The following is a 24,254-nucleotide window of genomic DNA, read 5'->3' as shown; positions in this document are numbered from 1 at the left end:
ATGACTCGTGGGATGAGAAAGTACGGTAAGCTGTCGAATGATCAAGTGTACACATCCAGAAGAAATAGTTGAAGAAATATGTGATCGTCAAATGGATCGCTATTTAGTATTGGACCTTTCTTCAGTATTCCTAGACATTATGGATTGTGGAAGAATGGCGCATTTATTTAAAAATCTATATATGTTGAATTCATACATAAGAAATTAGGGATCTCTAAATTACCGATCCGGATGATGTTTTTATTTACAAAGAGAGTCTAATGACAATATAATGAGAGGATAAAGAGCCTCTTGGGTGTAGCTCAACCAGCCATGAATATTTATTGCAATTACAATAACTTAAGTTTGAGTAATAAGTTCTAATAGTCCCGAATACATTAAATACATGCATTAAGCTACGAAGACTTCTTATTCCATAACAACGAAAGTACTTTTTCACTCTTCCATATACTAATGGATTTCAATTGGAAAAGAAAATGATCCATACTAATGGATTCAGGTCCATAACCATGGGTTCCAATGCACGAAATCTTATAGCACTTACCTATGTGGCCTTATTAACTAGTAGTAAATAGAAGAAATTAATTATAAACATTAATACAAGTAGATTTGGGATCAAGGATTAGTGTGTAGTGGGTGAAATTTCTATCCCTATCCAATTTTTTTTTTCAAATAAAGGAATATTAAAAAGAGAGAAGATAAATTATCCTAATTTTTCCAATTTTCATGGCATATCTTAGATTTAAGTTCTACATGCATTGCCTGGTAAAATGGTTTACGCTCTACATGCCTGGGAAATTACAAGTGGGTGATTGATGTTATTTCCAAATGGATTGCCAATTTATGATCAAAGCTTTGTTAGAGCCAGCACAAAAGTCAACAATTAATGAATCCAATTCCCTCTTTATGACACTAACTAATTAACTTATTCATGTTGTGGTCTCCCCTCTCTTTCAAATCATTTATGTTCTGATGATATAACGATTGAAATTTTGTCAAGCTTACCAGTCAAGTCTCTTATGCGGCTCAGGTGCATAAATTTTGGCATGATGAGTTGATTGCATCAGCTTTGTGTTTATCCCAAGATGAAAAATTCACAAATTCGTCATATGAAATTCTTTAGCGAATCACCAATATTTTAAAATTAAAAATTTTTAACTTTATTTATATGCTGCAATGAGAGAAAAAAAGATGCTGAAAGCAAGCAGATAAAAGATGACAGAGAACCTGTTTGTAAGGGTTAGATACATACAAGGTGCCCTTATCAGAAGGGTGAAGGAAACATTTTTATATGCTTCAGTCTTCGTACTCAGTCTCCTCATCATCATCTTCATTATTTTCCCCGTACCTAAATCCATCCTCAACATTGTCACGATCTTCCTCAGTTTCTTCACTATCTTCTTCCTCGTAAACTTCTTCTTTAGGAGTCCATTGTTGCTTTCTCACTACATTCAAGGTGGCAGGAGATGGAGTTGAGCTTTTGCGTTGCGTTACTTTTGCAGGAGGCATCTTCAAGTTTGGCTTCGCCCGGCTTTGTTTTTGACTTTTACCATTAACACGTTTTCCAGCATAGGCATCTTGGTCACTGCCTTCATCCATCTCATTATTAGCATTAGTTGTGGCATTCTCGGCATTTTCATCAGACATATGGCCAGGATGCTCCCGCTTCAGATGGAGTTTAAGCTTGTATTCATGGATATATGCCTTTTCACACCCTTCATAAGGACATGCATAAGGACGTTCAGATGATGCAGAACCATAAACCCCAGCAGGTGGCTTGGGAGTTTTTGTTATCCTCTCGGGAGGAGTAGCGTATCTGGGCACCTCCACTGCAGCATTCTGAGAAATCAAATCTCGAAACTAAGAATCAGATATGATATACGAGTTTTGAGAGAAAAAATATATACAGACGATCTTTGCTTCATGGCAATCAATTTCTGAAATTCATGTTGGCAGAATGGTATTTTGATGTCCTATGTATATCAAATAAAATTAAAAAAATAAAAAGAACATAATTATGATAACCATTCTAGATCTACAGTGAAGTCAACCAGCGACACATGGGATGATCTTAAGAGTTTTAAGAAAAATAGCAGATGGTTTCTGTACTACATCTTTCAGTGATAATAATAACCATTTGTACTATGACCATACTAAAGGTGAAATGAATACAATTCCACTAGAACACAAACATTCATATGTTGCCATTGTTAACAGACTTGAAGGATATCTTTAGAAAAGAAATAAGTAAAATTCCTTTTGACAGATGACTAATATAATCTGAGATGAAACCGAAGTCATGTTGCTTTACACGTCATAAACTATATAAGATATGTTCTATGAAAGGAATTAACTTAAAATGCAACAAAAAAAGCAGGAAAAATATCTAAAATAGCAAAGAAAAATACTAAAAAGGCGTTGGTACTGCAAAATAGTAACAGCAAGGAAATAGCACCAACCTTTTCGTGGTGAGATGCAATATGATTCTTTAACTTGTACTCATGAGCATATCTCTTTCCACAATCTGGGTATGGGCAGATGTGATAATTTTCTTGTGAATGTGTTTTCATGTGTGATCTCAGGTTGAAGTCCAAAGAGAACGCCTGCATATTTCATATTTGTAATTAGGAACACCACAAATGCTGGGTACAAGTACAAGTGCGTGTACATACAGAAATGTACAATAAAGTAACATCTTAAGCCAAAACGGCAACCTCAAGGTAAGATTAGCACTATGCCCTTTACAAGATGATGAAAAAACATGAGTCTCTCATATTTGATCCATCCAAGTTACAATACAACCAACCCTGATATTAAGTACCGAACATTCATTCTCAATAATAATGGGAGAGGTCTTCACAGAGAGTCGGTCCAAATAAAACAAGGTTATAGGGGGATTCCAAATACACTAATACCCCTAAGTGGCTTTTGCATAGTGGCAATTCTCAAGACTGAACTCCATGATCCTCCACGTGCCAGCCTGAGACTTCAACATCATTGGGTCCCCCTGGATTGGATACATGACACTTAATATTGTATGGCAATCAAAGCGTCTCACAGAATCTTGCTTACTAAAACCCATGATGTCCTCAGCAATCACAGGGTACAACAAACTGTACTTCTCTTTTCAAAATATTATTAAACATCCAAGGTATTAATATTATTTACCAAATGACCTAAAATTTTAAAATTGTGGGCAAGGGACCATAAGACAATGGAATCAATCATCAAATAGAAATGTTTCAGGCAGAAAACAAATGTATAATATTTCTCATATCTTATGATAATGTCAGCAATAAGAAAAAAGAAAAAGATAAGGTAGCCTCGGCAAAGTTTTGACAAAATGCTTTAGGATGGATAGATTCTTCACCTTACCACAGCCTTCATGAGGACATACGTAATCTCTTTCTCCAGTATGAATAAGAAAGTGTCTTTTAACTTCGAACTATCCAAAAATTTCTGCATCAAAAAGTACAAAATTACTTCAAAAACCATTTTTTATATGCCTGAAAGAACGACATCAATTAAAAAAAAAATTCAAGAAAAAGAGAAATAAAAAAAGTGATGAGGCTTAGCCTTTAACATAACATAAATATACCAAGAAAACAATTTGAGGATTGTTTACAAAAGACTGTACATGAACAAGGCTGGACCACCTTCAGTCCCAAACCAGACTGACAGATCTTATTTAACCAGAGGGTTTGAACTAGCCGCACAAAAAGACCCACCAAAAGAAAAAATGTTTGGTGATAGCACCTGATTCTCAATAGTACCTTTGCTTCCCCACTCAAATCATCGATGCAAATTGCTTTCATACACATGAAGTTCCCCAAATTTTTACAACTCAGAAACACTCCCGGCCTCGGCCACAAACCCAAATTCCTCACTTTGTTTAATCCAACATCCCACAATTTTTAGAGAGGCCATGTTGGATAGTATGTCCAAGATCAGACACAACAGCTTGTCTCTACGCATACATATAATAGTTTCCTTTTCTTTTTTAAACTATTATCATATTTTAAACCTCAAGAAGTATGATGAATCTCATGATTTTAAGCAGTCTAAAGAAATCATGAATGAAATATTAAAAACTACATTAAATACGTCATGTCTTACCTTTCCAGTGACACTGATATTGTCTCTCTCCATGACTGTGAGCATGCTTTCTCAAAGAGGCAGCATCAATAAATGTCTTCCCACAGCCTTCATAGCTGCATAGAAATAGAACTTCAGTGGTAGGTTCTGGCTCCGGCTCTGGTGCCTCTGGCTCTTTTGCCTTCTCCTTTAAGGCCTTCAACGTTTTCTCTGAACACAAACGGACGAAGGACATAAAATGTTGGGAATAAATGAACATGAGAATTCCTTAAAAGTAAATTTTGACACAAAGCCATCTAAAGATTTCTCCTCTTACAAAACTCTGACATGGCTCCCCTGAATCTAATGGAAACTATGGAAATTTAAATGCCAAAGCTTCCATTATTGAATCAAAAGCAAGTTGAAAGACCATTAGCACATCAGATGTAGTGCACTACTCACAGAAAGAAACAAAAATGCAAATGAGAATGTACAACCGACAAAATAGTGTGAAAGCTTAACAACAGATAACAGAAAGAACTGATAACCACTAGCTAGCAAGATATACTCATCAAATACAGCATGCTACCTTAAAACAATGTTGCTCATAGAGTTACATGGTATTCACACAAAAGCAGCAAAGCAAAAATATGGAAAACCCTACAATCATTTAAACTTCCAAATAAAATGAAAAAATACACTTTATTTATTTTTAAAAAAAAAACTAATTTTCTAATGGCATGTTTAAAAGGATAAATTGTATCATCTTCTCCATTCATAATCTTGAATATTAATCTCATCCAATTCACAACAAACTGATCCTCAAAGATATCGAATTTTTTAAATGAAATTATCTAATCAACCTTTATTTTCGGTTTCCAATTCATCATATTCTCACCACTCAACATATTTTCTTTCAATGTTCTCTTGCAAGCGACTAGGGGCGGCAATTTGGACCAAGATTCGTTTATTCGATTCAATTTGAAGCGAATTAAACGCGTTTGGGTTTGAAAATTTTGATTCGTTTATAAATTGGTGAATTCAGTTCGATTCGTTAATTAAACGAATTGAATTCAGGTTTGAAGACATTGATTCGTTTATTCGTTTAGTATTCATTTAATAAATGGGTTATAAACGAACCGAATACAATTTATTCGTTTAATTAAATTACTTATTTATTCTTAAATATTTATAAAAAAAATTTAAAATTTGAAGGTTAATCTAGTAATTATAAATAATAATAACACAATATATAAATAAGATGAAAACTTTTATGGTTTGGATTATTTATTTAATTTTTGTAAACGAATTCATATTCAATTCGATTAGTTATGGATTCATTTATTATTAGGATAAATTAATAATAAATGAATTTGAATTTGATTCAATTCTTTTATTAATCTATTAAACGAATTAAACTAAATAATCGTTTAATAAACGAATCTAATTTGAATCCTGAGATTTTAATTCGTTTAATAAACAAATCAAATCCGAATCCACAAAATTTTGACCCAATTCGTTTAAAATTCGATTCGATTCGATTTTTCGTTTTGCCACCCCTACAAGCGAATGTTAATGCTTGTCTCTCATAAATGGGCAAATCCAGATCCACATATTCTACATAGGCCATCACAAATTGAAAGTTTCAAGTGTTTTTACCATAAAAAAATATTTTTGCCTTGATATCTTTTTTTTATTTTTTTTACTTCGATATCTTTGAAATGAAAAAGTAATATATAATTAGATTTACTAAAAACCTTGGAACAAACTGAAGATGTAATTATGATTTACTAAAAAAGATTAAGAATCAATGTCCAACATTGAGTGAAAGTGAAAATTTAGTTTGTAGGATCTGACAATTTTGAGGGAGAAAATGCAACCGTAAATTAGAGAATGACATAATTGAGTTAATTTTAAGATTTTAAAATTTTAAAATATTGCTTATAAATACATGTTTTTAAATGAAATAGTGCAGAAGAAATTCAAATAGCTCAAGTGTGCCCCACCCATCAATCTAATTCCCATTTGATTATGACTAAATGCAAGATTAATGAATTAATGTTGTTCATTTGTAATTGAAGAACATTATAGATAGAAGGCAATCATTGATTTCTGTTTCATATGATATTATTGTAATATACGCACTTGGACTTTCTTAATAAAGTGCTGATTTTTATTTTCCTCTTCTCTATTAATTTTTAATTTCGTCACTATAGTTTAATTGGGATAAATTGAGCTCGATTATACGCGCCGATGGTCGGATTTTATTTTCGTAACGGGTCTGAAATTCGCTTAATTTGTATTAAGCTTAAAAAAAAAAAAAAAAAAAAAAAAAGAGGGGCAGAATTGTATAACTGGAAAGAGGGAAACGGGTTTTCCATTTTAGAGAGAAAGAACCCGAGAAGAGAGAGAAAGATAGAGAGAGAAGTCAGACCCGTTGACCCGAGAACCCGACCCAGTAACCCGCGGATTGACCCGACGATTTCTCCCAACTCCAGCCACTTTACCGGCCGTGCTTGGTACCGATCTGAAGCTTGGAAGCAGACCATCGTATCCCTGCTGTTATCGTCGCCGGAAACTGGCCAGAACGCCGGTGATCGAGCTCGAAAAGTCGCGGCTTCGACCCGTTTTCGTTGCCGTTGATCCCGCCGGAGTTGTGACGCGCCACCACTTGGAACTGGTTCCTCACATCCCCAGCAACATTTCCCGACCAGCAACGACCGCCGGGGACGCCCGGAACTCGCCGAATGATCTCCGAAAATTTGCGGAACTTTGGAACTTCGATCCGCCGCCGGTAGCGCGCGTGGCGACTCACTGCCACCACCGTTGGATTCATCGAGGCCGGAACTAGCAGACCTAAGCTCCCCGTCATCGTTGACTGAAGTCCGGTCACCGTTGACCGGCAGGGGCAATTCGGTAAATTCATGAAACTTTGGGGTGAATTTGTAATTTTATGTAATCAGTGGACATTTCGGTAATTTTATGCCCTGAGGGTAATTTTGTAATTTCCGACAATGTGATTAATTTATGTAATCTGAATTGAGGACAATATGGGTATTAACGAATATGAGGATAATTTGGTAAAATCATGAAGTTTGAGGATAAGTTGGTAAAATATTGATGTTGGGGTATTTTGGTAATTTTGGCCTATAGGGGCATTTTGGTAATTTTATACATGCGGGACTAGTTTATCGTTAATAGATATTTGTTTCGAGATTTATTATATTAATTGGTTTTTACGGAGAATAATTATGGTGTTTTCCGTGATTAGGAGGATCCGCATCCGCGAACGAGAATCTACCCGCGGACGTTGTTGATACTGAGTCTAGACATCATCACTGTGAGTGGAATATACAAAACCTATTTTCATAGTATATGCTGATTTTCTTATATAGTACAGTATGTTTGAGAAATAAATGTTTAATGCGTTGATTTAATGATTTTCCAGCGAATTGACTTTTATTTATGTGTTGATATTTATTATGATTGAGAATGAGTTCGATTTATGATTTTATTAGCGTTTTTGAGTAAAAGCATGATATTAGAATTGAGCAGACTTGAGATATGTTGAATAGAAAGAAAATGAGATTTCAGATGGGATCATATGTTTACTATCAGTTTTGAAATCATTAGACAGTACCCTTCCCTCCAGATACAGAGATACAGATAAAAAGAGATACAGATAAGAGATACAGATAAGATGAGATAGAGGCCTTTGGGGCCCGTCGGGACACACATAGAGGCTTTGGGCCGTGTGTTCGGGCGCTTTTGCCTTTTGGGGGCTTATGCATGCACAGTACAGATATATGAGATAAGAGATATGAGATATGAGATGAGATCGTCCCCATCTATCCGTTGTGGCTCCGGGGCGTGACGTTACCCAGATAGTGCGTTATTGCCTGGCCGTTGTAGCCCGGATATGATCAGATTATCCCCTGGGTACTTGTTTGATGACAGTTTTTAGTATTCAGTATTTAATATGAGTATGGTGATTCCATCGATTTTATGCAGATTTATTATTGCAGTTATTCAATTTGAATTAAATGAGTTTATGATATTTTGAGAAATTGATTTGAGAATTGATTTACGAAATTGAAATTGATTTAAGAAAAGATTTGAGAAAGATTAAATGATTTTGAATAATTTATTAAAGTATCAGCACCTACTATCCACTCACTGAGCTCACTGAGTTTTATACTCACCCCTCTTTTATTATATTTTTCCCCCCACAGGAGATTTACAGGTACATCAGTCAACCCAGTAGTGAACGTTAGTTTGATATTGTGGTCACGTGATGGTGCTAGAAGTCGTGGATTTTATTATTATATTCGAAATTTGTGTTATTATTTTATGTTATTAAGGATAATCGTTGTATTTTAATATTCGGATGATTTTGGTGATATTTGAGAAGTTGGTTTGAGAAGTTGGTTATGGAGGATGTTTGGTTATTAAATTATTTCGGGAGTGTTATTTTGTCAATTGCAGGGTTGGATATGTTTTATTTATAAGGGAGACTCTGCCGAAATTTTTATAGATTTGTTATTAATTCGATTTTACGAGTTTAGATAGACTCGCCCTGGGGGAGGTTGCGGGGCGGGTCGTTTCAATTATGTAGTTTTCTTTTTTTAATTTAAGAAATCAATAAATTTGAATATGAAAATCTATTAAATGGTTATTTGGGTTTAGTACTTACCAGTTAACTAATTAAAATAGCATATTTTATATAATTTTAATAAAAAATTATACATAATCGTAATTACAACTTTAATTGTAATCAATAGTCACAGTTGTAATTGGAATTCTTATTATAGTTACCTTAAAATTGAGTAACATATCTATTAGATGATAAATATGTAATTTATAAATTATGAAATTCATGATCTATTAGATGAGTGACCCATAGTAGTTGGGACTCAAAATTAGAACTTAAAGGTTGTGATCACTCATATTTTTTTATTCTTTTTTTTACAATTACAATTGTAAGGATTATTATTCAAGCAACTATTGAAAAACAAACAATCTCTTACTTTTAATAAAATCGTTTGGAATTCAACATTAAAGATGAGGTGTTGTTTGTCAAGAAAATAAACAGACATCATGTCTTTGTCTTATATATGAAATATATGACATGTCGGTTACATTTTAAAAAATAAACCACATGTCAGCTAGCATATGCACCGGCACATATTATTTACACATGTCAGTTATATGAAAGTATCGGAAGACATGTCATCTACTTCTTTCTCTTAGGTACAACTAGTTGTTTGTCTACAAAACATTAAACAATTGTTTTATCTAAAGCCTATGTGCCGGTTAAGATATTATTATTGTTATTGTTGTTGTTATTACTATTTTTTTTAATCATTGTTATTGTTACTGTTATAATAGAAATAATACTGAGGATAATAATTAACTAAAGACATTTTGGTAATTAACTTGCAATGATTCATTCTGATCCTTGACAAAGTAGACATACCAATGATGAGGATACAGCCTATTCCAACTCTAATTCTAAAAGTTAAATAAAAAACTTATTTTAATTCCGATTCCCAATTGATAAACGCACATGGACGACTTATTGTCTCGAAACTAAAATTTTACAACAATTATTTTCTCAAAATAACGTTGACTGCTAAATGCTAAGTAGGGGTGGATATTTGTTAATCAACTACAAGTAAATTTAGTTCATGTTTTGAATGAGAAAAATAAACATAAATATACTGATCGCAAAATACATCCAATAAATCAAAGGAAGAAAGATAATATGAGTGGAGCACGATGAAAGTTTAAGGATCCTCCTCTTCAATGATGCCGAACAACCCTCCTTACTCTTGATCTTCTTCTTGCCTTTGTAATTGTTTTTGAATGCTTATTCCACTCGGCCATTCTTTGTGGTGCATGCCTCCTTTATATACTTGCAAATTAGGTTTTCCGAACCAACACCCATGAGCGTGCCTGTGTTTAAATTAGGAAACATGCAGCTTGTAATTTAATTGCTGACCCGCGCCTATATTTTCTCCCGCGTTTCTCCCAGATTGCTGCAGCATTGGTTGCTCTAACATCCGCCACGGCACTTGTGTCATTTCTGATTGTGCTTTCCTTCTTTTGTGGTCATCTTCTTTCCTCCTCTTTTTCATCTAATGTCTCCGCATCCTTTTATGAATTTAAAACCTATTTTTAGCACAAATTACTATGATTCATGCAAAACTTGTTAAGACTAAACTAAAATGAATGTTTATGCAAAAATTCGCCAAAATGTAATCAAAATACATTATTTGCTTTCTAAATGGCCTTTATTCAAGTCTAGAATAGATGTAATAACTCTCATTTCCTAGAGTTATCAACAGTGACACGGTTTGACCACGCGATTTGAATAGTGACACGGTTTGAACAGTAATGCAGTTTGGTTGAAAATAATCCTATGTATACGCATGTACCGTATGTGTAATTTTTGGTCCACTAACATGCTGCCACGTCACCGATAAACAGTACATAAAAATTTTAGTCCAATAGGATCGTGACACCTCATCAGTCAATGCCACATCATCGATCTGTCTATGTGAGCAGTGTCGTGAACAGTAACGTAGACAGTATCGTACATGTGAACAGTACCATTTTTCCTTTTATGCTCCTCTTTAGGTTTTCGACTATCCTAAGTTCAAAAGTAATGTATGTTTTGCCGTCTGATCTCTCGTTCATTGTGAAATGACCATGATGCCCCTAAAATACATAAAATACTTAATTAAAATAAGACACACATAATTAAATCACAAGAAGCGTAAATACATAAAAGTAAGGATGTTAGTAAGACTTGAAATGTAAAATGACGATTTTCTCCTTTATAAATATACATTTTCTAACACTCAACAATTATCACTTACTTGGAGGCAATATGGCGAAATCTGATTTCTCACTTGTTCATCACTCACCTTTGATTGATACCATGAACAAACTAATTTTGGTGTGGTGAGAATCGCTTCTCTGCCATTCCATCCTATACATATATATACAAGATTACATCTATACTGTTCTCCATAAATCAAGCTAGACTTCCTACAATCAATCAACCTTCCTAAACTAACTTATTTACATACCAAGAATAGAAAAGAGAATATTACAAGAATATTATGCCAGCTAAATACAAGATTGACTCCAATTACAACTAAAATCCTAACATTTTTAAATCTAATCCCATAATAAATGACTTTAAGTTGGTTTTGGTTCACGACTAAAGGCATGAGAAAAAAAAAAAGGTATAGTAAGGTGTCAAATGGTCAAGAGTACACATTGAGAATGAGTAGTTGGAGGTAAATATTTGGATCGTTATTTTTTAATTAAATGGAGAATTTGGCAAGTACACGTACTTGACGACAATTTGTTATTGGTTGGTAATCTCACATTCTCGAGACCAAACAGTGATTCTATCATTTCACGTGGATGATGAGGTGTTTCAAGAAATACAAAATACAAATACCTCCACGAGTAAATGATTACACCGAGCTTTGTTTCTATAAAGACTCTTTGTCAATTGTAATTCCAGATACACATAATTGTTTTGAGGGATGGGTGATGAATGACATTAAGTATTGGGCAAAACATTTAACCTTCGGACTTTTCTGCAATATTCCCACATATCATGGATTATGTAAGAATGATGTGCTTTCTTTAGAATATAGGTTTAATCGTGGTCGCCTTATTCTACGCGGCCTTCTTTTATATGAACATAGTAAGAAAGAGATTAGGGATCTCCAAATCATAGAACCAAAACACGTTTTCATCTCCAAAAATTAATAGACACTGGGAGGAAAACACTGAATGATAAATTGACCTAAATTTCATAATTCCACCGAATTTTTTTCTTTTTTTTTTTTGGTTCATCATGATTGAGCGTATGTAGTGGAAAATGTACGTGGATGATTGGTTATACCAAGGCCTTAGGCAAACTGTAAATTAGGATTTTACTTATTTATTATTAAAGAGTAATTTTTTTTGGTAATATGTGTTATGTAAAAATTTATTGCTTAAAGGTTGTTTTTCCTGCTTCTCTAAATGAGAAATAGGAGTTATTAACAATAAGAAATTGTGAATGTTAGGTCTCTAAATGAAAAGATCCCTTTGATGAAGTGTGAGTGAAAGCCAAGTTATTCTCCAAGATACTTGTTGTTGATTAACGATATTGTAGATGTGGACCTAGCTTGAGACATTAGGTAATTCATTTTGATTGTAAACAGGACTCAATACATTCTCATTATAAGGATCGGACTGCAGCCCTGATTGCATTGTCGCGATTTTAGGAGTGTTTAGACCTTGTTGCTGCTAATTTTCCTTTGTATAATATTTTTTATGATTTTAATTTATTTTAAGAAACAACAAAATTTTATATGAAAGACTATTATAAAGAGTAATGATAGATATCTCAATTTTTTTATCCTAAAGTACATCTCAAATAATATGTTATTCATTAATTGGTTGGTAATTCTTTATAAGATCCAAGTGAATTAATTGTATACTTCTCACCAAAAAAATTGATCAATGCCACGTCCTTTAGGATAGCTTTTTGAAATAAAATTTTTGGGATATATAGCACTACTCCTGCTATAAATGATTATTGATTTTTGGTAGTTAAAAGTTGACTCCTATTTCTCATTCGAAGAAGCAAGGAAGACAACATTAAACAACAAATTCTTACATAATACATATATATTACCCCCAAACAATTTTTCTTTAATAATACGTAAGTAAAATCCTAATTTATAGTTTGCCAGAGGCCTTGGTATTGTAAAGCCGGCCAATCACCAATCATCCACGTATATTTTCTACCACGCGCTCTTGATCATGATGAACAAAAAAAATAAAATAAAAAATTCTGTGAAATTATGAAATATAGGTCAATTTATCATACAATATTTTTCCTCTCATTGTATAGTCATTAGACTCTCTTTGTAGATGACAACAAATTGGGGATTTGTGACTTGGAGATTCTTAATTTCCTTCGTACGATGTTCATGTAAAAAAAGGCAACCACCATAAATCCTAGAATTTGATTCTATAAAAAAAGCATCATTCTTCCAGAATCCAAAATTTATTCGAAAATTGAAGAAAGGTCCAAGGGTTAAATGTTTTGCCCAACACTTATTGTCATTCATCACCCATATCTCAAAACACTGCTCTGCGTCTGGAATTACAATTGAGAGAGAGTCTTCATATAAACTTATAGACGAGTAATAATTTACATGTGGAGGTATTTTTATTTCTTCGAACACCTCATTATCCATGTGAAATGAAAGAATCACTTTTAGGTCTCGAGTATCCGCGATTACCAACCAATAACAAACTTTCTTCAAGTATGTGGACGTACCAAATTTACCTCCGTCTAATACAAAATAACGATCCAATTGATGACCATGTACTTCTCTCCAACTATTTGTTCTGAATCCGTACACTTGAACATTAGGCACCTTACCATACCTTTTCCTTTTCTCATTCCATAAGTTGTGTACGAAAAGCAATTTAAAGTCATTATTTATGGGATCAGATTCAAGACAGATGAAAGTACTAGGAGGTATTAAACGGTTGGAAGAATTACAATATTTATAATTTGGAAGGTTTCTAAATTCTCTTGTTGCTGGATTCCATATAGTTAGACGATTCGTTGAACTCTGCATTATGCAAAATAAACCATCATGATAGCCCACAAATTTATCATGAATTTGGGGTTTAATGTCTTCATATGATAAATTGCAAGTTTTTCATCATGGAATAAGTACAAAGCTGATGTAACGATTCCCATACCAAATACCGCAGAACTAACAGATGCATCAACGAAAAGACGAGTTCTTGTACTATTGTTTTGGAAATGCTTGGAAATGAAAGAAGGTTTCTTAGTTAACTCAAGCCAGGACTTGCAAACGCACCTGAATCGCAAAACAAATTTAGCTGGCAATCTTGACAGAATTTCAATCGTTATATCTTCGGGAAAAGAATTGATATTGGTTGTCAACATTATTATCTCTTCCTGATTGTAAATATAATCAGTAATTTTGATTCTATAATGTAACATCTAAAATGCTTTATAATAGAAGAATGCGATAGAGGGGAACCACAAGTTAATTATGGGAAGAGATGCTCAAAATAAGAGAAAATTCTATGGTCCGAATGATAATTGGAGTTGTGTGTTTCAGATGATTTTTAGGATTCAGTTTTTACAATGGAATTAGTTTGTTTAGGGAGGGAAAAAAAAATAGGTCAACAGCTGTCAAGGAATGAAGTGAAAATTACCAATTTATCCCAAAACAAAAAGAAAACAAATTAAGCAGGGGGGGATGGTCCTTATTAAAATTATTTATGATGACATTAATTAGTTTGTACATGCACCCATCTTCCTTTTATCATACCACTGCTTAATATTATCTATTTATGTGTCAGTTATACTCTTATGCATTTTAGTATTGTCAAATTAATGTTAATCAAAATGAAGAGTAGTTTCTCGTTCATCTTCTTTGTTTTCTCAGTTTCCTGCATCGCATTCGCCTCCGGTGGTGCACAAGATTTTCGTCAATATTTTCTAGTCCAGACATGGCCACCTGTGTACTGCCAGGTTCATAGGCCAGAGCCCTGCAGAATAAAGCCATCAAAATTCGTCCTACACGGCCTCTGGCCAGTAAATTCTTCCGGCAGGTCCTCGACAAATACCAATAATCAAACTATTAATGTACCAGCCATGGTACCTGCTTCACTCCCATGGGCTATATATATAGTTTTTCCTATACATTATTCTACGGTCATTTATTAATTAATTTTTACTCTTTCTTTGTAGCTAGAAAGCAATAAATCTTTTGCTGCCGAGATGAACAAGTTCTGGCCAAGTCTTACCCGAAATGAAAATGAACAGTTTTGGAAGAGGGAGTGGAAGCATCACGGCAGAGGCCACGAACTGCTATCACGCTGGCTAAAGCTGTGAACTTGGAGGCCGCATTTCGAGATGCAGGCATAAATCCAGATGGAGACGGTCTCTCTGAAGGGAATTATACTCTCGCAATAGTCGCCAGAAACGGTACTACGCCACTTTATAAATGCTTGAACAAGTCTCTCCTAATGGAGGTGACACTATGTGTTGATACTCAAGCTATAAATTTTGTTCCGTGCATTGCTCAGCGGAGTTCACTATCCAATTGCGTGGGAGATATTATTTGGGCTCTGTAGCAATGTGTTGGGTCTTTCGGATCTTAAAGATTAATAGTATTAATAATCTTTACATTATTAAACCAAACAGTTTATTTTTTTTTTTCGAACTTTAACAAAATTTAGGATCCAAAATTAAAACATATTTTTTGTGTCTGTAATAATTCAGTAGGCGACGCTGTTCACTTAATCCTATTAGTCCATAATTTACAAGGAGTTATAAAATTATTCTATCATGTGTTTAGGTACTCACCTTATCATAGACACGAGCACTTACTAGTTTATCTTCTTTCATATATATTACAATTAATTAGTTAATTATTTCTTCCTTCTAATTAAGTTCTAATTATAGAATTGTGTTTTCTCTATTTAATTTGTTTTTCTAGCCAAGCAGCAATATATCTTTGGTTAACGAAATGGATGTGGTCTGGCAAAATCTCTGTTGAAGGTCAAATACATATTTTTTGAGGCATAAGGTGGCAGAAAACATGGTAGAGGCCAACATAACCCACCACGCGAGGAATATTTCCAAGCATATATCACCCTGGTTAAAGTTTTGAACTTGTAGGCTGCATTACGAAATAAAGGAATAATTCAGATGGAAACAATCACACAGTAAAGAAATATACTGAGCAATAAACGCCAGGAAAAATGAAGAATTGTCCTAACAGTGACAAAACAGCGACAAAATGATTGTGAAAACGTAGGGTGTTATAGTGTAATCATGATTCTCTCCTGATCTGATCATGTCCTGAGCAAATAAATTAATTATTGATTGGTTGTTAATAAATAAAAAAGTTAAAGAAGTTAAATCTTACCTATACAGTACCACTAAAAGACACATGGCAAAAGATTATTAAAAGCTCAGTAATACTCAGATCGGGAGAAGATCATGTTCCGTTATAGTGTTGTTCAAGAAAAAAAAAATTCCTAATTTCTTACTTAACATTATTACACCATATTATTATTTCACAGTTGTTTTATCACTATTGTGTCATGTTCATCGATTCAAGTATGCGTTGATTCTTAAATGCCAGAGACGGCACTAGGCCAATTCTTAAATGCTTGAATGATTATCTGCTAATGGAGGTCATTCTACGCGTTGATTCTAAAGCTACAAGTTTAATTTTGTTGCAATGCGAGGGAACAGGCCGGATCACGATCAACCACGTATCGGTGCGATCAAAATATTGGTAGGTTCCGTAGCATTGCTGGATCGAAGAATATGTCCTAACGAGACTGAAAAGCCAATCGAAATGGAAATTTAAAACATTCAATCAAGTAAATTATGGAGAATACGAGGAAGAGGTGGAAGACATGCGAGGTGTCCAGAATCGTTATTATTAGGATGGTAGTTGTGAGGGGAGGGGAGGGGATCGGCGTCCTCGTACGTATCCCATCATAATTAATTCAGGGTGGGATGAGGATCCTTGATCCCCGCTTGACTAATAGGTTTTTTTCCCCCTCTTGAGAAATTAAGTTTGAAGACTACTTAATTTGGTGGATTAAATAGTCTCATTCGCTAAACGAGGGCTTTCTTCTTGGGTAGACCGCAGGTAATACAACAGCTTTGTTGCCGAGTCCTTGAGTTGTCCACGGTTGGATGGATGATGAAATAACAAGAATAAATCACTGTAATTTTTTTTCCCTCAATTTAATTTAATATTTTATTTCTATGAATGTTTGACTTGTTGCAGAAGTACAGGGTTGAGCAATTACCAATATTACAGAGACTGTAATTTCTAGAGAAATATAAATGTGATGTAAACAAATGCAAAGAAAATGACACAATAATTTATTTCGGCGTAATTCCTATGTCCACGGAAAAAAGACTGGAAGATAATTTTAGAATTCTACAAAAGTGGGAAAAAAACTTTCAATACCCACAACTCCAATACACCTAATTGAATCCTCCTAGCGCTCAAGTAAAAGCTCTCTCAAAACTCTCAAATTGTTTCACTTGCAATTGCTCTCAAAATTGGGATGATTCAAGCTCTAACCTCTCCTCTCTATTTATAACCAAACGTATAACACTGTTCAAATTGTGTTACTGTTTAAACTGCGTTATTGTTCAAACCGCATTATTATTCAAACCGTTATTGTTCAAACCGTGTTACTATTCACCGTGTGCAACCGTGTTGCTGTTCACTGTTGACCACCTGCACTTATGCTCGCTATAGCAGCTGATACGGCAAAGAAACAAAAGATAATTAAATTATGTAAATTTAAACGATTGTTAAATTTATTTATGTATTTTTAAAAAGATAGAGGGGTAGCTGAGTTCAAATTAAAATTTTAGCTCCTTACCTCTCCTATAATCGAACTCGAATAGCCAACCAAATCATATTAATTGAAAAACACTCGGTCAAAATATCTACTTATGTGATTTAAATTGATAGAAAAAGAATTCAAATAAGAATAAATTAAGCTTTTTTTTTTTGGGTTAATTTAGGTAACGGCAATCCAATTCCCAGGCTACTCATGTGCGGGGATTCGAATCTCACATCTCCAGAACAACAATGCTGAAACTCGTCTTTTTATTAATGCATTCGTTGATTCTGTGGAATTTGGTAAGGAAATTATTGCATCAGCTTCGTATTTATTCCAGGATGAAACGCTTACAAGTTAATTTATCATATGAAGATATTGAAAGCCAAATTATAAGACGTTTTGACAATTTCGTGGACTAATATGATGGTTTATTTTGCATATTATACAATGACTTTTAAGTTGATTATTTTTTTTTATTACATGAGACTATTGCTCAGATTACAACTTATTATATAAGATTATAATTGATATTTACAAATCAGACTATTACTAAGACCAACTTACATCAATGTTAATGGAGCTCTGCCCAAATTTTAACCCTCACAAATATTCAAGGGAAGTCTACTCCTCACTCATGGGTAAGGGAGAAGACTACCTTCACTCAATTAATTGAGGAAAGAAATACCTCCACAATGCTTTTGTTGGGGTTCGAACTACTGTCCTCCAAGTTGGAGAGCAGCAGCCCTGGCCACTCGGGCTGAGCCGAGTGGTTCTTTTAAGTTGATTATTGGTACAAGACTCGTGGGATGAGAAAGTACGGTAAGCTGTCGAATGATCAAGTGTACACATCCAGAAGAAATAGTTGAAGAAATATGTGATCGTCAAATGGATCGCTATTTAGTATTGGACCTTTCTTCAGTATTCCTAGACATTATGGATTGTGGAAGAATGGCGCATTTATTTAAAAATCTATATATGTTGAATTCATACATAAGAAATTAGGGATCTCTAAATTACCGATCCGGATGATGTTTTTATTTACAAAGAGAGTCTAATGACAATATAATGAGAGGATAAAGAGCCTCTTGGGTGTAGCTCAACCAGCCATGAATATTTATTGCAATTACAATAACTTAAGTTTGAGTAATAAGTTCTAATAGTCCCGAATACATTAAATATATGCATTAAGATACGAAGACTTTTTATTCCAGAACAACGAAAGTACTTTTTCACTCTTCCATATACTAATGGATTTCAATTGGAAAAGAAAATGATCCATACTAATGGATTCAGGTCCATAACCATGGGTTCCAATGCACGAAATCTTATAGCACTTACCTATGTGGCCTTATTGACAAGTATTAAATAGAAGAAATTAATTATAAACATTAATACAAGTAGATTTGGGATCAAGGATTAGTGTGTGGTGGGTGAAATTTCTATCCCTATCCATTTTTTTTTAAATAAAAGAATATTAAAAAGAGAGAAGATGAATTATCCTAATTTTTCCAATTTTCATGGCATATCTTAGATTTAAGTTCTACATGCATTGCTTGGTAAAATGGTTTACGCTCTACTTGCCCGGGAAATTACAAGTGGGTGATTGATGGGCTATAGGTTGGAGGTTGAAAATTATTTCCAAATGGATTGCCAATTTATGATCAAAGCTTTGTTAGAGCCAGCACAAAAGTAAACAATTAATGAATCCAAATCTCTCTTTATGACACTAACTGATTAACTTATTCATGTTGTGGTCTCCCCTCTCTTTCAAATCATTTATGTTCTGATGATATAACGATTGAAATTTTGTCAAACTTACCAGTCAAGTCTCTTATGCGGCTCAGGTGCATAAATTTTGGCATGATGAGTTGATTGCATCAGCTTTGTGTTTATCCCAAGATGAAAAATTCACAAATTCGTCATATGAAATTCTTTAGCGAATCACCAATATTTTAAAATTAAAAATTTTTAACTTTATTTATATGCTGCAATGAGAGAAAAAAAGATGCTGAAAGCAAGCAGATAAAAGATGACAGAGAACCTGTTTGTAAGGGTTAGATACATACAAGGTGCCCTTACCAGAAGGGTGAAGGAAACATTTTTATATGCTTCAGTCTTCGTACTCAGTCTCCTCATCATCATCTTCATTATTTTCCCCGTACCTAAATCCATCCTCAACATTGTCACGATCTTCCTCAGTTTCTTCACTATCTTCTTCCTCGTAAACTTCTTCTTTAGGAGTCCATTGTTGCTTTCTCACTACATTCAAGGTGGCAGGAGATGGAGTTGAGCTTTTGCGTTGCGTTACTTTTGCAGGAGGCATCTTCAAGTTTGGCTTCGCCCGGCTTTGTTTTTGACTTTTACCATTAACACGTTTTCCAGCATAGGCATCTTGGTCACTGCCTTCATCCATCTCATTATCAGCATTAGTTGTGGCATTCTCGGCATTTTCATCAGACATATGGCCAGGATGCTCCCGCTTCAGATGGAGTTTAAGCTTGTATTCATGGATATATGCCTTTTCACACCCTTCATAAGGACATGCATAAGGACGTTCAGATGATGCAGAACCATAAACCCCAGCAGGTGGCTTGGGAGTTTTTGTTATCCTCTCGGGAGGAGTAGCGTATCTGGGCACCTCCACTGCAGCATTCTGAGAAATCAAATCTCGAAACTAAGAATCAGATATGATATACGAGTTTTGAGAGAAAAAATATATACAGACGATCTTTGCTTCATGGCAATCAATTTCTGAAATTCATGTTGGCAGAATGGTATTTTGATGTCCTATGTATATCAAATAAAATTAAAAAAATAAAAAGAACATAATTATGATAACCATTCTAGATCTACAGTGAAGTCAACCAGCGACACATGGGATGATCTTAAGAGTTTTAAGAAAAATAGCAGATGGTTTCTGTACTACATCTTTCAGTGATAATAATAACCATTTGTACTATGGCCATACTAAAGGTGAAATGAATACAATTCCACTAGAACACAAACATTCATATGTTGCCATTGTTAACAGACTTGAAGGATATCTTTAGAAAAGAAATAAGTAAAATTCCTTTTGACAGATGACTAATATAATCTGAGATGAAACCGAAGTCATGTTGCTTTACACATCATAAACTACATAAGATATGTTCTATGAAAGGAATTAACTTAAAATGCAACAAAAAAAGCAGGAAAAATATCTAAAATAGCATAGAAAAATACTAAAAAGGCGTTGGCACTGCAAAATAGTAACAGCAAGGAAATAGCACCAACCTTTTCGTGGTGAGATGCAATATGATTCTTTAACTTGTACTCATGAGCATATCTCTTTCCACAATCTGGGTATGGGCAGATGTGATAATTTTCTTGTGAATGTGTTTTCATGTGTGATCTCAGGTTGAAGTCCAAAGAGAATGCCTGCATATTTCATATTTGTAATTAGGAACACCACAAATGCTGGGTACAAGTACAAGTGTGTGCACATACAGAAATGTACAATAAAGTAACATCTTAAGCCAAAACGGCAACCTCAAGGTAAGATTAGCACTATGCCCTTTACAAGATGATGAAAAAACATGAGTCTCTCATATTTGATCCATCCAAGTTACAATACAACCAACCCTGATATTAAGTACCGAACATTCATTCTCAATAATAATGGGAGAGGTCTTCACAGAGAGTCGGTCCAAATAAAACAAGGTTATAGGGGGATTCCAAATACACTAATACCCCTAAGTGGCTTTTGCATAGTGGCAATTCTCAAGACTGAACTCCATGATCCTCCACTTGCCAGCCTGAGACTTCAACATCATTGGGTCCCCCTGGATTGGATACATGACACTTAATATTGTATGGCAATCAAAGCGTCTCACAGAATCTTGCTTACTAAAACCCATGATGTCCTCAGCAATCACAGGGTACAACAAACTGTACTTCTCTTTTCAAAATATTATTAAACATCCAAGGTATTAATATTATTTACCAAATGACCTAAAATTTTAAAATTGTGGGCAAGGGACCATAAGACAATGGAATCAATCATCAAATAGAAATGTTTCAGGCAGAAAACAAATGTATAATATTTCTCATATCTTATGATAATGTCAGCAATAAGAAAAAAGAAAAAGATAAGGTAGCCTCCGCAAAGTTTTGACAAAATGCTTTAGGATGGATAGATTCTTCACCTTACCACAGCCTTCATGAGGACATACGTAATCTCTTTCTCCAGTATGAATAAGAAAGTGTCTTTTTAACTTCGAACTATCCAAAAATTTCTGCATCAAAAAGTACAAAATTACTTCAAAAACCATTTTTTATATGCCTGAAAGAACGACATCAATTAAAAAAAAATTCAAGAAAAAGAGAAATAAAAAAAGTGATGAGGCTTAGCCTTTAACATAACATAAATATACCAAGAAAACAATTTGAGGATTGTTTACAAAAGACTGTATATGAACAAGGCTGGACCACCTTCAGTCCCAAACCAGACTGACAGATCTTATTTAACCAGAGGGTTTGAACTAGCCGCACAAAAAGACCCACCAAAAGAAAAAATGTTTGGTGATAGCACCTGATTCTCAATAGTACCTTTGCTTCCCCACTCAAATCATCGATGCAAATTGCTTTCATACACATGAAGTTCCCCAAATTTTTACAACTCAGAAACACTCCCGCCCTCAGCCACAAACCCAAATTCCTCACTTTGTTTAATCCAACATCCCACAATTTTTAGAGAGGCCATGTTGGATAGTATGTCCAAGATCAGACACAACAGCTTGTCTCTACGCATACATATAATAGTTTCCTTTTCTTTTTTAAACTATTATCATATTTTAAACCTCAAGAAGTATGATGAATCTCATGATTTTAAGCAGTCTAAAGAAATCATGAATGAAATATTAAAAACTACATTAAATGCGTCATGTCTTACCTTTCCACATCCTTCATAGTGACACTGATATTGTCTCTCTCCATGAATGTGAGCATGCTTTCTCAAAGAGGCAGCATCGATAAATGTCTTCCCACAGCCTTCATAGCTGCATAGAAATAGAACTTCAGTGGTAGGTTCTGGCTCCGGCTCTGGTGCCTCTGGCTCTTTTGCCTTCTCCTTTAAGGCCTTCAACGTTTTCTCTGAACACAAACGGACGGAGGACATAAAATGTTGGGAATAAATGAAAATGAGAATTCCTTAAAAGTAAATTTTGACACAAAGCCATCTAAAGATTTCTCCTCTTACAAAACTCTGACATGGCTCCCCTGAATCTAATGGAAACTATGGAAATTTAAATGCCAAAGCTTCCATTATTGAATCAAAAGCAAGTTGAAAGACCATTAGCACATCAGATGTAGTGCACTACTCACAGAAAGAAACAAAAATGCAAATGAGAATCTACAACCGACAAAATAGTGTGAAAGCTTAACAACAGATAACAGAAAGAACTGATAACCACTAGCTAGCAAGATATACTCATCAAATACAGCATGCTACCTTAAAACAATGTTGCTCATAGAGTTACATGGTATTCACACAAAAGCAGCAAAGCAAAAATATGGAAAACCCTACAATCATTTAAACTTCCAAATAAAATGAAAAAATACACTTTATTTATTTTTTAAAAAAAAACTAATGTTCTAATGGCATGTTTAAAAGGACAAATTGTATCATCTTCTCCATTCATAATCTTGAATATTAATCTCATCCAATTCACAACAAACTGATCCTCAAAGATATCGAATTCCTTAAGCACCCAAAAAAATGAAAATAACAAAAGAAATCCCAATTCCACCTCTTTGGACTAGAATAGCCTATGGAGACTTTGTGACCATAGCCCAATAAGTTCTAATTGCAACAAAATTTGCAAACATACAAAATTCTCAGAATTTCCCATTCAAAGCAAAGAAGAAGAAGCATTTAAATTAGGTACTCTAAATGCTGTTCAACTTAGTTTCCATTTGTTTCTTCAACTTAGTTTTCATTTATTTCTTCACCACACACTAACTTATTTAACTTTCATACAAGTTGAATCAAACAACAGTTATTAACAAATAACAACATATAAAAAAACCAAAAAAATTTAAAATTTAAATTTAAATTCAACCAAAATGTTTTTTGTTAGCATAAGAATGTATAAAAATCACTTAGCATTTACCCACCTCAAAATCTGGCACTTCCCACCAGTAGCCGCAATATCTTGGGGCACCCTTCAAGGAAAATAATAATAATAAATAAATAAGAAAATAAGAAAATTGCTTCGCATTGAAAAAATAAAAATTGAAACTTGAATTAAAAAATAGGAAACTTGAAAGAATTAAGAAAAGGGAATTGGCTAATTTGGCCAAAATTACCATTCTCTGAACCATTTAACAGCCGGAGTCTTGGATTTGACAATTGGTCGTCTTTCGAAGTAACTGTGAGTGAAATGAGTCTCCATTTGTTCTTTATTTGCATAAATTATTGGCTTGATTTGTTGATTGTTTTATTGAATTGAAACAAAGTAGCCGTTTCGAAGAAAGAGTGAGATTGGGGGAACAAAGCTGTTGAACCTTTGAAGTGCAATTCGGTTTGTGGGCGTGTTGATGGAACGACGTCGGTTCGGTGTGATGGAATTGGACCGGACGGTTCAAGGGATTTTTCCATTTCGGGTTTCTCCAAACCGCTAACAAAACGGTTAGAAATTTAATTCCATAATTATTGAAAAGAAGTTAAAAAAAAAATTATTAAGAAATAA

At 34.1% G+C, this 24,254-nt stretch overlaps 2 protein-coding genes across 2 annotated transcripts; both read right to left on the bottom strand.

Moving 5' to 3' along the window:
* Nucleotides 1-1,272: 1,272 nt before the first annotated feature.
* Nucleotides 1,273-6,946, bottom strand: LOC18041886 (zinc finger transcription factor YY1). Its single transcript, XM_024183415.1, has 7 exons — nt 6,598-6,946; nt 4,117-4,305; nt 3,757-3,808; nt 3,599-3,656; nt 3,371-3,445; nt 2,460-2,603; nt 1,273-1,839 (listed from the first exon to the last, which is right to left on the bottom strand). The coding sequence occupies exons 1-7, from the start codon at nt 6,944-6,946 to the stop codon at nt 1,297-1,299; spliced, it is 1,410 nt and encodes a 469-aa protein (XP_024039183.1). The 3' UTR covers nt 1,273-1,296.
* A 12,569-nt stretch (nt 6,947-19,515) lies between these two features.
* LOC18041412 (zinc finger transcription factor YY1) lies at nt 19,516-24,054 on the bottom strand. The gene is made up of 6 exons (XM_024184974.1): nt 23,872-24,054; nt 23,670-23,727; nt 22,457-22,654; nt 21,711-21,800; nt 20,800-20,943; nt 19,516-20,179 (listed from the first exon to the last, which is right to left on the bottom strand). The coding sequence occupies exons 1-6, from the start codon at nt 23,955-23,957 to the stop codon at nt 19,637-19,639; spliced, it is 1,119 nt and encodes a 372-aa protein (XP_024040742.1). The 5' UTR covers nt 23,958-24,054; the 3' UTR covers nt 19,516-19,636.
* Nucleotides 24,055-24,254: the final 200 nt, after the last annotated feature.

Source organism: Citrus clementina, unplaced genomic scaffold, assembly GCF_000493195.1.
Source record: "Citrus clementina cultivar Clemenules unplaced genomic scaffold, Citrus_clementina_v1.0 scaffold_5, whole genome shotgun sequence".
Classification (NCBI taxonomy): Eukaryota; Viridiplantae; Streptophyta; class Magnoliopsida; order Sapindales; family Rutaceae; genus Citrus; species Citrus x clementina.
Note: the sequence above shows the minus strand (reverse complement) of the source record. Positions and strands in the feature narration are given on the sequence as shown.

Excerpts from the sequence above, each read along its gene's own strand:
- LOC18041886 (XM_024183415.1), bottom strand. The coding sequence starts at position 6,946 with ATGACGGGGAGCTTAGGTCTGCTAGTTCCGGCCTCGATGAATCCAACG. Across the intron at positions 3,809-4,116 it reads ATATCAGTGTCACTGGAAAG|CAATTTGCATCGATGATTTG; the intron begins GTAAGACATGAC and ends TGTGTATGAAAG. Across the intron at positions 2,604-3,370 it reads CTCATGAAGGCTGTGGTAAG|GCGTTCTCTTTGGACTTCAA; the intron begins GTGAAGAATCTA and ends TGAAATATGCAG.
- LOC18041412 (XM_024184974.1), bottom strand. The coding sequence starts at position 23,957 with ATGGAGACTCATTTCACTCACAGTTACTTCGAAAGACGACCAATTGTC. Across the intron at positions 23,728-23,871 it reads GTTAAATGGTTCAGAGAATG|GGTGCCCCAAGATATTGCGG; the intron begins GTAATTTTGGCC and ends TTTTCCTTGAAG. Across the intron at positions 21,801-22,456 it reads ACTATGAAGGATGTGGAAAG|AAATTTTTGGATAGTTCGAA; the intron begins GTAAGACATGAC and ends TTTTTGATGCAG.